Source organism: Bacillus rossius, assembly GCF_032445375.1.
Source record: "Bacillus rossius redtenbacheri isolate Brsri chromosome 4 unlocalized genomic scaffold, Brsri_v3 Brsri_v3_scf4_2, whole genome shotgun sequence".
In the NCBI taxonomy this organism is placed as follows: Eukaryota; Metazoa; Arthropoda; class Insecta; order Phasmatodea; family Bacillidae; genus Bacillus; species Bacillus rossius.
This window is the reverse complement of record NW_026962011.1, coordinates 21241636-21257902: the sequence shown is the minus strand read 5'-3', so window position 1 is coordinate 21257902 and position 16267 is coordinate 21241636. Positions and strand designations below refer to the sequence as shown.

Genomic DNA, 16267 nt, shown 5'->3' with positions numbered 1-16267 from the left:
ATAAGTTAATAGAAAAATCAATCATAAGAATAGTTGTCATCAAGGTTCCTACATTCAAAAGTTGCAATAATCCCCTATTAAGTTCTACTAGTAAAGACAATGACATTTTATATAATTAGTTAGTAATTTCGACAGAATAAAAAGTATTTTTCAATAGTTGATAAGGAATGCAGTGTTCATTCTTTACTAGCATATCTTCATCTACTATAGTTACTTATAAGATGATATTATGTCTTAATACAACTATTGTACAGACAGATCCTTGGCATTAAATATATTATTTCTAATATAATCAGTTATTGTATTTTATTTCAGTGAATTATGTCTCTTATTATTAATTTTTAATATACTTTATCATGCAAATTCCTCCATAATATGTATATGCCTTTATACTGTTTGTTTATTAGTTTTTTTTAGGGATGGGTCGGTACCGGTTCTCGGTTCTCGGTTCTCAGCATTTTAACCGGCACCGAGAACCGCAGCTAAAATGTCGGTGTCGGTACCGGTACCGGCAGTATAGCAAAACCCTTTACGAAAATAGTCCTTCACTACAACTTAACTGCAGCATGAAATGGCTCAACTCACGTCCAATTCATATATGAATTAATTTTTTGGACTTCTGTGGAATAATATTCATCTCTAACTATAAAATAAATTACACGTGAAAATTTTTAATGTTCTCGTCACATCTGTAAACAAAGTACGTTTTACAATCAAAACATAATAGTTGAAGGTGCCATAGATGTAGTTCATAGATGTGTGCAACTTTATAACGTGCCGCAGCAGAAAGATGAGAACAGAAAGACGCCATGTTTGTTTCAATGGTTTTTAAAATAGGCAGCTAATTGAGTCGTTGATACTTAAGTATAAGTGACTGGTGTACAAAGAACAATTAAAAGTGCAAAAGTATATTTGTTTAATAGAATTGATGATTGATTTCAAATATTTCTGTAATAATTTTCGGTATTCTAACATTTTATGCTATTTGTGCAGTGCTATGGAGTGTAAGTTCACTGCATCTGCAGCCATCTAGCGGAATTGCTAGTAACTTTATCTATTAGGCAAACGGGATTGCTTTGAAAGTGGCACGTCTGTTTTTAGTGGTAATAGCGTTGACGAAGATCCCGCGGACACGTGATAAAAGATGTTTATTTTTTATTTTTTGCAAAGTGGTGTATGGATGCTGGATGGTAGATGTATTTTACTATTGACTGGACAAACGAAATGCTTGTTGACACTTGTAAGGTATAATTATTCCGGCAAAACAGTACAAATTGTGTAAGAAATGTCATCAGAAGTGTGGCAGTAATTGACTTGACTGCAAACAAACTGAATTTGATGTAGACAATTTATTATTTTAATACTTTGAAAGTTCACCATCAATTTAATTTATTTCCATTATGGTAATATTTTCTTTTTATTCCTATGTTTTAAAGGAGAGTGTATGTAGCTTTCTTGAGATAATTGCTAGATTTAGCTTGAAAACTATACTAAACCTTTTCATTTGTTTTGATAGCCTCTTTAAAGACTAAAACATTATGCCAAAGCATTTCTTTGTAAGCATACAATAAAAACATTGAGTAAAAAACAATACAAATAAATTATTATTTTTCAGTGTTATAAACAATAAATTGTTGAAAATGGAAGTCTAGATACAGGCTTTTTAGTGATTTGATGTAGCCGAAACAATAAATAGTTTATTACTTGAAACACCTCATAAATAATGTATGAATAATGTTTATTTTATTTTTGAAGTCAGAACCGAGAACCGAGAACCGATTTTTAAGAACCGGTACCGAACCGAGAACCTGGGAAAAACAGGAATTGACTCATCACTAGTTTTTTTATTTTTGTCTTTGACTTTGTTTATTTTTTTTTGGTCATTGATTTTATTTGTATCTGTGTAAGTTTTTGTTTGTATGGTATCTACCACCTTGACTCTTAGCTGTAGGTAGACATGTTACAATTTAAATAAATAAATTATATATATATATATATATATATATATATATATATATATATATATATATATATATATGAAAGAACTGATGCATAAGAAATAAAATAGAAGATCAAAATTAAATGAACTAACTGTGATGAAGTGATGCTCCTTATCTGACTGTCCCAATATATCTGATTTTACATTTTTTTCTCAATCAAAATGATCAATACACACTTAACTTAACCAAATACTAATAATAAAAATATTGTACGAATTTCTAATTATTACAGCCAAAAACCAAACTCCTGTAAACATGGCATCTTCTTGCATGTTCTGCAATACTTGTTTTACTACATAAGAAATATTTTGGGAAGGCAGTACTGAATTTCTTAACACTGCACAGAAACATTTGTAATTTTTCTATTCCTAAATGTAAACAATTGTTTTGAAAGTAATTGTGTTAGTTTAATAGAATTGTTTCTGATGAAAATCTGAAATTAATTAAATGTTAGCACATGATTATATAGAGTCCAAAACATAATTCTGAAAGAAAATTTCACCATAAAAAACTAAAGAACCTAAAATTTCATGTTCAACTATTAATGATTGTGAAAAACTGCAAGATTGGATAGATTTAATGTTTTTACCATCTAAGATAATGAAGTTATAGTTAATATTAGTGATGGCCCGATATCCAAAAACCCAATACCGATTCCGATATTTCCAAATTTACCGATCCGATACCCGATATTCCGATAATAGGCCTATCTCATTTCTAACACTGATTCTATAAAATTGTGGTTCTGGAGTATTGTTAGAGACAATAATGAAAAATGTTAAATATCAATAAAACATACTTATGTGAATGTATATTATTTTTATTAATTGTAAGATATTGTAAATTCACATTAAATGAAAGGTAATAATGAAATTATCATGATGGCCCACAAATAAGCTCTCTAAGGTCTAAAAAAATTAAATTGTTTTTCTAGGCCAGATAAAGTAATATTCAGTGAACTGGTCAGAACCACCAACTTCTTTTTGATGATGCAGGGATAAGTGATTCCACAATTTGATGTATTGAATGTCCTAGCAGATTTCCCACTACGCAATATATCTTTACAGCAATAATTGCAAATTGCTTTTGCCTTATTAGTTTTTACTTGAAAATGTAACCAGATGTCACTTTTCGGCGGCATTGCGCATTGTACTCACAAAACAATAAGAGAATACTGTTAATCATCAAATATTGTTAATTGTTTATATTCGATTTATTATTATTTACGCGACGTCATACGGTACGCGTACGCAATACGACTCGATCGTTGCTGTAACATAACATAGCATGTTATGCGGTATCAGAAGTAACAAGTAACGTAACGATACGATAGTAACGGGTACTAATTGTTATAGTAACGAATACATACGGGCACGCTTTTTTCCGTTACTTTTACACCTCTAGTATTTGCTTATAATGTATGAATTACGAGTCACAGCATGTACTTAGTCCAGTGTCTCAACTGTAATCTATGAAAAATACCGTCCGAAAAACATAAAACTTTTGTATCCTTTGTAAAATTTCATCACGGTAAACGACACGCTAGAAAGGAAGGTCTTCAATTAGCAAATTTTGTGACCATTGTTCGAATGTATCACTCCATTTATTGGTGCGAAAACACGTTAAAAATACGTGAAAAGTAATTTCAATACAACTTTGAAAACTACTGCACATCTTTATTTATGTTGTTGGCAATGCACTCAATATAGCCAACATAATACCTTTGCTGCAATTTGCCCTACTTAAAAACTTTTCATATTTTAGCATTTGTAAAACCTACGTAACGTCTTTGTATAGAACAGCAGTTGGCGACCATGAAACGACACGGAAAGAAAATGCCTGTTATATCAAGCAGCAACTTTATTCTTCTTCATGTTTACTTACGGCTACACTACTTATTAAATTAAATATCGTAATTATTTTTGTTTTATGTTTTCAATTTATGTACACTTAATGAACTTAGAAAATTCATCAAGCGAAAACGTTTTGCGAATATCTGAAACGAATAAATATGCACTAATGACTAATGACTGGGACTTGTGTACACATGGAAGAATTGTACCGTCGGGATGCATTGCAGTATCAGAAAGAAGAAATAGGCTTGAAATTGTTTCAGTGGAAAATATGTTTGGAATTACTAGGTAATATGGTGAAGTGAAGAAAGATAAATTACGCCCGCAGAAAATAAGCTTGGAATTACGGTTAAGGTTATGTGAGAAGTATTATTGGTGAGAGCAAACATCGGTTATCAAAATATCGCAAGTATTTACCGATGTTCGATATTGAAAAATGTGCCGATATTACCGATCTCCGATATCGAATATCGAATATCGGGCCATCACTAGTTAATATACAAAACATATGCATCTCTGACATTTTAGTGCTGTGTATATTTGCTTCTTATTGTTTCCATCATCATGGCACTTCCCTGTTTTTTACATAAATAAATTTGCCCTGGTCTCTTGAAATATGTAAAAGGAGGTTCTACTGTACAGCACGGAATTCATTACTTCACTTTCCTTGTCGGCTGATATTCCCTATATACAGCAGGATGGCTGCTGTTACCTGTGAGGAGACTCGAGGGGCACAGACAAGTCCTCTTCTTCCTCGGCCACCAACTCCTCATCCTCGTCCTCATTGAATGTGGAATCACTGTACGCCCTCAGGCACAGCAGATTCTGTAGCATCTGCTCATCCTCCTCCTGCACTGAAAAGGGCCAAAAGGAATTTCTTAGCCTTATACAGACACAGGGTGGTCACTCTGCAAACAATTCTACATTTAGAGTTTTTCCAAGTCCGCAAGGTGTTTTGAGACATTACCCATTCCAGAATTGACCAGCATTAACTTGACCCTATGGATACTGAAACAGCTATGTATTCTTACAGTAGTCTGTACCAAATCACAAAAACTATTATCATTCTTGATGTTATTATAGGAAATTAATCTAGGAATGACATACATTAAATTTTTTAAGAAAAAAACATAGCAAAATCTCACAATAACATTGTGTAATGTCTCATGGCTCCTGATTTAGTGTGTTTAAAATAAATTTGTTTAACTTTAACAGCTGTAATGAATTTTATGATAAAATAAATGTGTTACGTTTGTAGGATAAAAAGTTATGGGATTTTCGATACTTCGATACTTCGATACCTCGATACCTTCGATACTTGACGGTATCGCAAAGTATTGAGTATCAAAACTGTGAGTTCGATACATTTTTTCAATACCGGAATGCTTGTTCATTTGTATTGAATTAAGTTTTGAGTCGCCATCGTACAAAATACGACAGTAGAACCTCGATGATACGTTCCCGTTTCATACATTTTCCCGTGTCATACGCCGATTAATTTTGGTCCCGCCGAAAGTACACTTATAAAATCATTAATTTCCCGTTTCATACGTTTTTACAAAGCGGAAAAGTCCTAAAATTCACAAATTTGGTAAATATGTATTGTACGGATTAGCGCCAAAAAAAATCGTACAAATATGAAATAACTTTCATTATATGCTATCTTACGTCCTCTTTTCAGAACCGCCTGCGGAGATAAAAAATTCCAATTACTTTTGGAGATATCGAATTTTTTAATATTCATTTTTCGGCGATTTTTTTTAAAAAAAAATTTAAAAATCCGAAAATACCTTTATTCTGTGCTCTTTAACTTCCTCTTTTCATTAAACCCGGCGGAGATCAGAAATTCCAAATACTTTAGGAGATATGGAATTTTTTAATTTTCATGCTGTGCACTGATGCGGCATTCAGCGGGAAGCCTACGATTCACACATCCTTCTGGACATACCCGAATATTCACGTTGGCAAGCCTTCTTTTCTTAAAATTAGCAAGAAGTACTTAAAAATACTTTAAAACATTGTGGATGGTTGGTTATATTAGGTAAGTATAGTTACATTAAAAAAACTGTAAAATCATTTTATGTGTAGCTATCCAGCGCTAGGAAACCGTTTACATGATTTCACAGTATTTTTAATGTAGCTATCCTAACCAAATCAACCATCCACAATGTTTTGAAGTATTTATAATGTAGATAACATAACCTAAGTGACCATTAGTTTTCATGAGTTGCATATTTATTCACAATAAACAAAAAAAAAAAAAAAAAAACCGAAGATGCACGATCGGGCGTTTGCCTCTCGTCTGTTGAAAGAAGGCTTGCCAACGTGAGTATTCGGGTATGTCCAGAAGGATGAGTGAATCGTAGGCTTCCCGCGTTCACCATTGTTGCTTGTTTACAAGTATGATTTTTTTTTTCCGCGACATAGTTGAACGACTTCATCACATAAAAAGAAAATTACGTGAGTTCCTAATGTTCATCCTTTTTCCGGTTTGTTAGGTCAGGTCAGCTACATTACAAATACTTTAAAACTAAACAACCATTAAAATTAATTTTTATTATTTTTAAAGTCCGTTCAGTTTCAAAGTATTTATACTGTAGCTGTCCTGACCTACTCTACCTTTGTCCCGTTTTGTTAGGTCAGGTTAGTTACATTATAAATACTTAAAACTATACAAGTAAAATTAATTGATATTATTCTTAATTTCCGTTTATTTTAAAGTATTTATCATGTAACTAACCTTACCTAATGGAAAATTTCTGTTATTTAGGCATTCACGCACACACGGCAAAATATAAAATGGCGTCTGTTGAATGATTACATAGGGCTTGTATTGCAAAATAAGAACGGCGATATCTCCAAAAGTAATTGGAATTTTTAAATTCCGCAGGCGGTTTTGAAAAGAGGACGTAAAAGAGCATATAATGAAAGTTATTTCATATTTGTGCGATTTTTTTTTGGCGTTAATCTGTACAATACATATTTACCACAAATTTTTTTTTGTTATATTCCTCCTGATAAACTTACGTTAATGATTTTATTTTGAAAAAGTTCATTGTTTACCTTTGCAAACGTAAGAAAATAACTTTATCGCACCATAGATATGGATAGTATCAGGAAGACTGTGCACTTCGCTAGTAGCATCTATGGCCAGCACCAAGCGAACTAGTGGCGCAAACTAACAATGATTATGAAACTGGTGCACGCGCTTTACCAAGGCATGGATCTCATATTTTGTGCATTCATTAATCTTTGAACTGAATATACCCGTTTGTTATTGTTGTCTTACGATCGGATTGTTTTGTATTTTACGTTTCTCAAGTTAAAATTTTATTGAAAATTGTTCTGTTGCATAAAGTTGTTTGTAAAATGAAACAAACAAGCAAAAATTTCTGATTTTCTTTTTACAATAGCCTATTTTTTTTTATTTCTAGTTTAGGATTGATGACTTCCCCCCCCCCACCACCACCAAAAAAAGGACTTCATAACATTTTGTAAGGCCACTGTTTCTCATGTCAGCTTTACTTGATTATGGACTGTGTTGAGGGTTGCTGTGTACTTTTTTTATTTGTACAACTTAGTGCCTTCTTGGACCTTGGGACAGTGCTGCGATCTTCGGACTAAACGGACAGTTACGCATCATCATGGCGTCGGTCCGAATGTTGATGTATGTGCTCGAACATTTTTTGGTCCTCCGGGCCGGATGATAACGCAAACCAAGATAAGCGGCGGGTGAAAGTGTTATAATAGCATCTAGGGAATGATTTACAAAATATTTTGCACGGGAAAACGGCATAAGGACCTATCGGTGACGCGTGGTTGTAAGGCCGACGGCTTATAAATAATGACGTACATCGCGAAGGTAGAAAGTGATAATTATTAGAAGAGTGAAATTATGCGGCAGTGCATCTATGTTTACGGTTATTAAGGGCACACAAGCGTCCTTACGCGGGGATTAGTGAAGTTACGCATGAAAATATAACTAAGCCAAAAACAAAGGGAAACGCTTACGCACTAATAAGCACAATGGTGGCACAAACACCGGAATTGCAACACGTAATTTTCAACTTTTTATTGGGCAAAGCCGATGAAGCCCGTGATTTGTATGAAGCGTCGGAGGAGGATGCATCCAAATTGGAGGATTTTAAAATTGTATTTGAGGAAGTTATAGAAAAAAGGATTGAGTTAATAGCAAATTTCTTTGCAATGTGCCCTAACCCCCCAAGTGATAAGGTCGATATGAGCGAAGTCAAGCAACAGTTTGCAGTTTATGAAGTAGTATTCCGGGAATTGCGGAAATTATACAATAAACAGATGTCAAGCCAAAGTGAGGTTAAGGCACCAGGTGACACAGTGCCTAACACGGGATCGCAAGCCACGTTAAGTCCCCACGTGTCAATGTTGCCTGCATTACCGCTACCGGTGTTCGGCGTTAACCGTGCTGGGTGGAAGGGATTTGCAGAACTATTTAACTCGGTGGTTGGCCAATGTTTGCACTTGATTAAAGTGCAAAAAACTCACTATCTGTTAGGATGCCTAAGGGCGAGGTGCGGGACAGTTTGCAACATACCGGTTACGGAAGGTAATTATGATGTAATATGGGGCCTTTTGGAAAGGAAATTGAGTGTTCGGATCACAGCGACCATCCATGTGCAAAAAATATTGCATTTGGCTCACGTAGACAGTCGCAGTGAGAATGCCCTTAGCAAGTTCGTAGCCTGTGTCGAAGAGAATGTAAATGCCCTGAAGGCACTGGAATTTCCTGTTGAAAAGTGGGACTTCCTCTTATTGAACATTTTGTTAGAGAAGCTTGATTCACCTTTGAAACAGGGGTTTGAAATGTCAAATGAAGAGGACATTCCCTCCTACCGCAATCTCTTGAAGTTTCTGGACAGGAGGGCAAAGGCAGCAGAGCAAGTCCATCTGTCTTCAGTTAGGAGCACCAGGCCAGTCTTCTCACAAAACACATCAAGCAACCGGGTTCTTAACGTAAATAAGTGGCGACAGATGAATGTGTCAGACTCAAGCATACCCTGTTTTCGAAAGACTACACTTGTTTCAACTCAAGGTCGGTTGAGGATAGACGGAACTTAGTGCAGGCGCAGAGGCTCTGTTATAACTGTCTGCGGGGACAACACGTGGCAGCACAGTGTAAGTCTAAGTTTTGATGCCAACTCTGCCAGGGCAGTCACCATACACTCCTCCACGTTGCCACGGGACAGGGGCCTAGGAACTACGCAGCGAGCTCAGATGACGATGGACGGGGTGAAGAAGAAAGTCCAGCAATTACCATGTGTGCATCAGAAGAAATGAGGCCAGTCAATCCACCCACCACAGTGCTGTTAATGACGGCATTGATACGCATCAAGGACGGTGCGGGTCAATACCAAGTGCAGACCTGCCAACATTCAAATTTAAAAAACATGAGGTCCTCGATAAAAATTTTAAGGCCCATAAATACAGGTTAGATATAAAAAACAACAAATGAGAATCTTTAAATTTAAGTGACATACCTGTACATATGTTACATGGTCTCTGCTTCAAAATTTATTTCAACAAATTATAGGTTACAGATTTAATTTAGTTGAACATAATTTAGCGCTGTCGTGTAGTGATCATGGAGGGCCGCAACTAAAAAAGATGTAAAATAACATTCTGCTCGTGTAACACTATTATCACTGTTCACAGCAAAATTAATTTCTTTATTGGTAGCAATACACTTCACGTGTTAGTTTTTTTTTTTTGTAGCGACATGTTTCACAATGTCTCCTCTTCCACTATGCGAGATAGAAAAATCAGCACGGCGCACGGCACACGCTACAAAACGCAAAATTGCTTCCTTTACGTGACTCGATTATTGATGGAAACTCGTTACTGTAAGCTTTCGTAAAACTTGTTTTGTAACTTTTACAAACAAAATCTTGGGGCCCCGAAAAATCGTGAGGAAACACTATTTTGGCGTGAGGGCGTGAGATGGACCTTAAAATCGTGAGCCTCACACCAAAATCGTGAGAGTTGGCAGGTGTGCAAGTGGTTCGTGCGTTACTAGATACTGCTTCGCAGTCTTCCTTCATCACAGAGGCATGTGTACAACGTCTGGGCCTAAGGCGACATCGTACAAATGTGAGTATTGCTGGGGTTGGCAATACTTTGATCCCGGAAGCCAAGGGATCAGTTATTTGAGAGATTAGATCACACCAATCACCAAAACTTCACATCACCAGCAAGGCATTAATTCTTAAAAGAATAACCAAAGACCTACCATCAACCAAGATTGCCACTGGGAGCTTAGTGCATCTAGATGGCCTGCCGTTGGCAGATCCCCAGTTCTCTGTGCCCAGTGCCATAGACATGCTGCTTTCTGCGGAGGTAGTGGCAGAAGTAATGACAGGTACCAAGATTCACGGACCGCCTCATGCCTTCCAAACCCTATTCGGATGGGTACTGGCAGGCAATGCTCCATGTGCACAGTTCACTCAGCAGGCATCAGCATCATTACTGATACGCACTGACATGTCCCTAGACCTCGCTCTTCAACGGTTCTGGGAGGTTGAAAATCTCCCTAGTAAGACCTTCACATCCAGGGAAGATCAGATCTGTGAACAGCACTTCCAGGAGACTCACAGGCGTGACAACCAAGGCAGGTATGTGTTGAGGCTTCCGTTTGCACGTTCAGCGGACATGTTGGGTGATTCATTCACAACTGCCCTCAAGCGATTGCAGGGGTTAGAGCGTAAATTATGTCGATCCCCACAATTGCTTCAGCAATATCAGCGATTCATGGAGGAGTACGAAAGCCTGGGCCATATGTCAAAGATTGGGACATTGACACAGAATGCCGACAGCAAGGTGTCTGTATCATTAAGGGAGGATGCGTGTAACCGACCACTGTACATTATACCACATCATGCTGTGGTCAAGGAAGATAGTTTAACGACTAAGGTAAGCGCAGTATTTGATGCATCGTCGGAGACGACCAATGGACCCTCCTTGAACAAGTTGCTGTTGTCTGGTCCTAAATTGCACAAGGAGGTTGCTGACATAGTGCTGAATTTCCGAACATCAGCAATTGCGATAACAGCGGATGTATGCAAGATGTATCGTCAAATTGTAATTGATCATGAGGATAGGAAGTTCCAGTGTATTTTGTGGCGTAATTCGGTTAGTGACCCCATACATATATTTGAGCTGAACACAGTAACGTATGGACTATCATCTTCACCCTTCCAAGCGCTCCGAACCATGCAGCAGTTGGCAACAGACGAAGGCGCTAACTATCCTTTAGCTGCTCACACTCTGTTACATGATGTGTTGACGTCGACCCAAGTGTCGCCCCAATTTTCGCAGTCCGTTATGTTGTGCCAACGCCTTCTCCTGCCCGTGGCAGAGGCGTGTAGTGTAGTGCGAACAAAGTGCAGTGTCAGTGCAAGGTGCAACGCGACGATCGGCCGCGAGCCGGAAGTGCAATAGCCGCCCGCGCGGCTATTCTGTGAGAGTTATGGAATCAGTGTATTTTCCCCTCCTGGGAACAATTAGTTACGTGAAACTATTAATTATATTATATTTAAAATACAATTTATAAACCATCCTTCCTGTAATGTTTGATAAGTCATTTTGTTTAATTCTTGTTCACCGCGCGACAAGGCCGCAGTTCGAGCCCAGACCGTCTGCCGCGCTCCGCACGGTTTTCGCGCGCTAAGTTCCGGCGGGGAGAGAGCAGTTCTCGCGACGAGGCTCTCGGGGTTGGACGCGCCGCGCAACACGAGACCATCATCCCTCAACCACTGAGGATCCGTCATTAACTTTCGGTCCATTCTAACTCGTTCGCATTGTCGTTGAAATCCGCCCCGAATTTCGGTGATATCAAGTCTGCCATGTAACGGAGTAGTGAAAGAGTTCACCGCGTCCGCGTGATCGGTGCGAGGGAGCGAAACTGTAAATATTCAGTGTCTTAGTGTATCTCTATGCGTAATCCGTGTCGACCACTGATTGGTCAGTAATTGTACTGTGTGATTTGTGTTGTGTAGGCTAGTCTGTAAACACCTTTTAGTTCGTGCTCATGTAAACCGGGCGTCCCGCACCAGGAATACTATCGTCGTGTACCGGATCACCGATTGGTCAGGAAATGTACAGTGTGACTCGTGTTGTGTAGGCCAGTTTGCAAACATCTGTGCATTCGGAATCAACCAGAAAACGACCACTAATGTGTTAGAGCCGTGCCCATGCACTTGCAGACGGAAAGGGCTAGGATTGTTACAGCGCCATGTACTAAGGGGAAGGTGTAATTAAATCACAACAAAGTTAACTCATAAACTCTTCATTTCGTCGCCACTGTCTCCCGCCACATGGCCAGGAACCCGTTCAGAGCTAGTCGGACCTAAGAAACCACACAGGAGATAGTTCAGGTGACATCAAGATGGCGCCCAACTAGTGTGGCAGCATTCCCTAATTATAAATTATAAAAAAAAAAAAAAAATTCTAAGCCGAGACGCAAGAACAAATGAGAGGCAGGTGTGTTGCCACACTCCGCGACAGGGCGATGTGAAGTAAGAGATAAGGCGGTATCAGGTAACGTTAGTCGACCGGGCGACGGCCGGGAATGTGAGCCGACTCGGTCGGGAAAGTAAAAAGATTGAAGGGGAAGATAACGCACAACGCGGTGTGAATTACAAACGGCGCTTAGCCTGCCCACCCCTTCCACACGCACCCAGAAATTTGCGCGCCGCAGGGCCGCGCAGGTGCCGAGCCAGCCCGAGCAAAGCCGAGTTCAGCCGAACAGCGCATTTTACCTCGTAACGCGGCCAGGGAATCAGCTGCGAAGCAGAACACGGGAGCAATGTTATCGCGGCCAATACCAGGGGCGTGTCAATATTGCTCACTGCCGCGGGACGCGGATCTTTTGACAGGCGCGCGGCAGTGGAGCAACACATGTCGCTGCCCACCGAAATCATACAAACAGGAAGCGGATAATCACACAGAAGAGAAGCCAGGCGAATTCATGCGGACGATGAAGTGCGAGTCAGAGCTACCAACCCCATTGCAACCAACTCGACTACAGACCTGTCAATCCAGAGCGGACACAACAGCAGGCGGGACGCTCGTGGAACTGACAGCAGAACCGTGCGTAAACTGCGCACGGCATGCAACACATCCGGAACACACGTGGATCCTAGCTGCAACAGCTGTGACGACCAAGTGGGGGAGCACGGGGGAGACACTGGCTAGGTCACGGCTGGTACTACCAGAGTTCCACGGACTCGCGCACGAGGATCCGAGAGCATTCCTACTCCAATGCGAAGTGCGTTTCGCCAGGGCAGGCCTACCTAGAGATGAGTGGGCAGGTCAGGCGAGTGAACAGCTGCGCGGTGCGGCCCGCCAGTGGTGGGCCCTGTGGGGGCGTTTCGCGCTACCGTGGTTGGAGTTTGGTGAGACGTTCATGCAGCGTTTCAATCACGGGTAAGCTGTGGTACAGTGCACTTCAGCATTCTACGGTGAGACACAACAAGGAGAGCCCGTAGAACAGTTCGTCGCACACAAAATGCGACTGTTCCGGCGCATATTCCCAGACGCGGAACTGACAGCTGCACTACCGACAGTCACTATGCTACTTCGAAACGACTTACATGCGCTGCTGCCGACCCGCCTCAGTGGAGGAGTTCGTGCGGATAGCGATCGACACAGAGCAGAACCTGAGGAGGGTGGGGCAGCGGGAGCCTACCAGCACTCGGCGATTTCCCACCACTCCACCACTCAGAAGCCTCCGAGACGCGACGCACATCGCAGACATGCGGGGCCTGCCCGAACCACCCAGAAGGCAGCGCGCCATTGAGGATGTAGTCGCCGCACAGACCAACTTGCGGGCGCAGGATCGTCGCAAAAAGAGACGGGATGGTCGATGCGCCGACGGCGAGGAGCGACCATCACGCTGCAAGTACTGTCCCACCATCGAGCACCACTGGCACAACTTGTGCCCGACCAGAGCAGCGTGGCTGGAAGAACAGAGGGGGACATCCTGTGCGTCGGGAAACGGATGCTAGGGGGTGTTGACACCACCGGCCATCACCCCCTGCTGTCGAGACCGGGAAACCACCACCCTGACACAGCTGACACCGCGATGGGCGCTGAGGGCAGCTCCACCACGCGCGTGCCCCCGAAGGCACCGCGCCGCCAGCTGACCCGGCGACCTTGGCCATGGCCGCGGTCACTCAGGAGACAGCACATCTGGGACAGCTGGGTCAGGGGAGCAGCGAGCTGCTCCGCATCCCGGTGGAGCTGGACGGGCAGCGTCTGGTGGCGCTAGTCGACACGGCGGCGAGCCATACTTACGTGGCAGCTCACCTCATTCGGCCGGAGCAGCTAGTGCCGGAGTCCAGGGACGTCCAGCTGGCAACACGTGGGACTAGCACGCCCACGACTGGGCGTGCCCAGGTATGCGTCTCCATCAGAGATTTTGTCAGCCACACCGATGCCCTAGTAGTAGAGGGCCTGAGGGATGACCTGATCCTCGGGGTGCCCTGGCTCAGACAAGTCGACGCCACCATCGAGGTCCGGGCGGGACGCCTCCACGTAGGCACACAAGGGCGTTGGACCGTATACGGGCTTAACCAGCCGGTACCACGCCCACCAGAAACTGTGGTGAATTTGAGGGACCTGCCCAATAACGTTCCGGCAGAGCACGTGGCCTTGGTAGATGGCGTACTGCACAATCATCCCGCTGTGTTCGCCGCCGCGGACATGTTGCGGAGAACCGACATCACGGAACACGTCATACCCATGGTTCCCCACCGGCCCCCGTTCGAGAAGGTCCTGGGGTTTGGGACTCATGAGCGGGCGGCCATTTTAGGGCAGGTAGAGGAGATGCTGCGGAACGGCGTTATTGAGCCGAGCACATCCCCGTATAATTGCCGCATCGTGATGGCGAATAAGAAGGATGGGACCCTTCGGTTTTGTATAAATTTCAAACCAATAAACAAGCTCACCATCCCATCACCACCCCCACTCATCAACAACACCGACGCGTTGGCGGGGCTGGGGAACGCCAAGATTTTCACCACGCTAGACCTTAAGTCAGGTTACTGGCAGGTCCCCGTTAGCCCAGCCGACCGTCCCAAGACAGCTTTCACCGCCCCTGATGGGCGGCGCTTCCAGTTCTGCGCGATGCCGTTCGGGCTGATGGACGCCCCCGCGTCGTTTCAGGCCATGATGGTCCGCGTCCTGGATGGCTATATCGGCGAATTCGCGGTAGCCTACCTGGACGACGTGATCGTCTGGTCCCAGACGTGGGAGGACCAAGCCCATCATTTGGCACTGGTCCTCGAACGGCTCGCCAGACACGGCCTCACCTGCGCCACCCACAAGTGCCACGTCGGTGCCCAGGAGATCCAGTTCCTGGGGCACGTGGTGAACTCGGAGGGTTGCCGCCCCCTCCCAGAACAGTTGACACTCATTGAGGGCAAGCAGGCTCCGCGCACGAGGAAGCAGCTACAGCGGCTGCTAGGTCTGCTGAACTGGCTGCGATCCTTTGTCCCTCATTTCGCTACCGTCACTGCGCCCATGACGGACCTACTGTCCCCCAAATCAAAGTTCAGGTGGACAGAGGCTGCGGACAAAGCACTAGCTCAGGTGAAGCAGAGCTTCAGGGAGTGTCATACTCTGTCGCGCCTGCGACCGGACCAGCCCCTGTATGTCCAAACAGATGCCAGCCAGGAGGGCATGGGCGCCGTTCTCTATCAGCTGGGGAAGGACGGGCAGCGCCGTGTTGTCGAGTACGCGAGTGCCAAGTTTGGCCCGGCGGAAAGACGATACCGCGTGAACGAGCAGGAGTGTCTCGCCGTGGTGTGGGCCCTGAAAAGGTACCGGCACCACCTCGAGGGGAGGCCCTTCACTCTGCGCACGGACAGTCAGTGCCTGCGGTGGCTGAACTCAGCGCAGGGACGTAAAACCAAGTTCACTCGCTGGGCGCTGCTGCTCCAGGGCTTTGCATTCACGGTGGAACACGTTCCGGGGCGCGAGAACCAGCTGGCCGATGAGCTGTCCCGTCATCCCGACACAAGTAACATGTTCACGGACAATCAGAGCTGGGAGGAGCTTTTACCACCATCACCACCACAACCCATCACATCAGCGACAACACAAACACCTGCCCTGTATGCCGCACGGGCGCGGGAGCAACCTGAACCAACCCTACACCATAACACGTTACCCGACCTGGTGGCGCACGTCCGCCGTGCCCAGCAATGTGACGTTACGTCCCGAAGCAAGCTGGACGATTGCGGTGATCGCATGGTGCCAAACCTGCGCAGCTGGGAGGGAATCTTGCAGTCTCGAGAGCCGGGTGACGGACATCCCTGGAAGACCTATGTACCACCAGACGCACGTGTCGCCATCATCAGCTTCTTTCACGATCACGAGCTG

The 16267-nt window shown here is 43.2% G+C and overlaps 1 protein-coding gene across 2 annotated transcripts in view; it reads right to left on the bottom strand.

Annotated features, from left to right (window-relative positions):
* The window catches only part of LOC134542336 (uncharacterized), a 178061-nt gene that overhangs the window by 101757 nt on the left and 60037 nt on the right, over positions 1-16267 (bottom strand). For both annotated transcript variants that reach the window (XM_063386486.1, XM_063386487.1), the window contains one exon: positions 4566-4707. In XM_063386486.1, coding sequence (XP_063242556.1) covers positions 4566-4707 — 142 coding nt within the window. The remainder of the gene's footprint in view (positions 1-4565; positions 4708-16267) is intronic.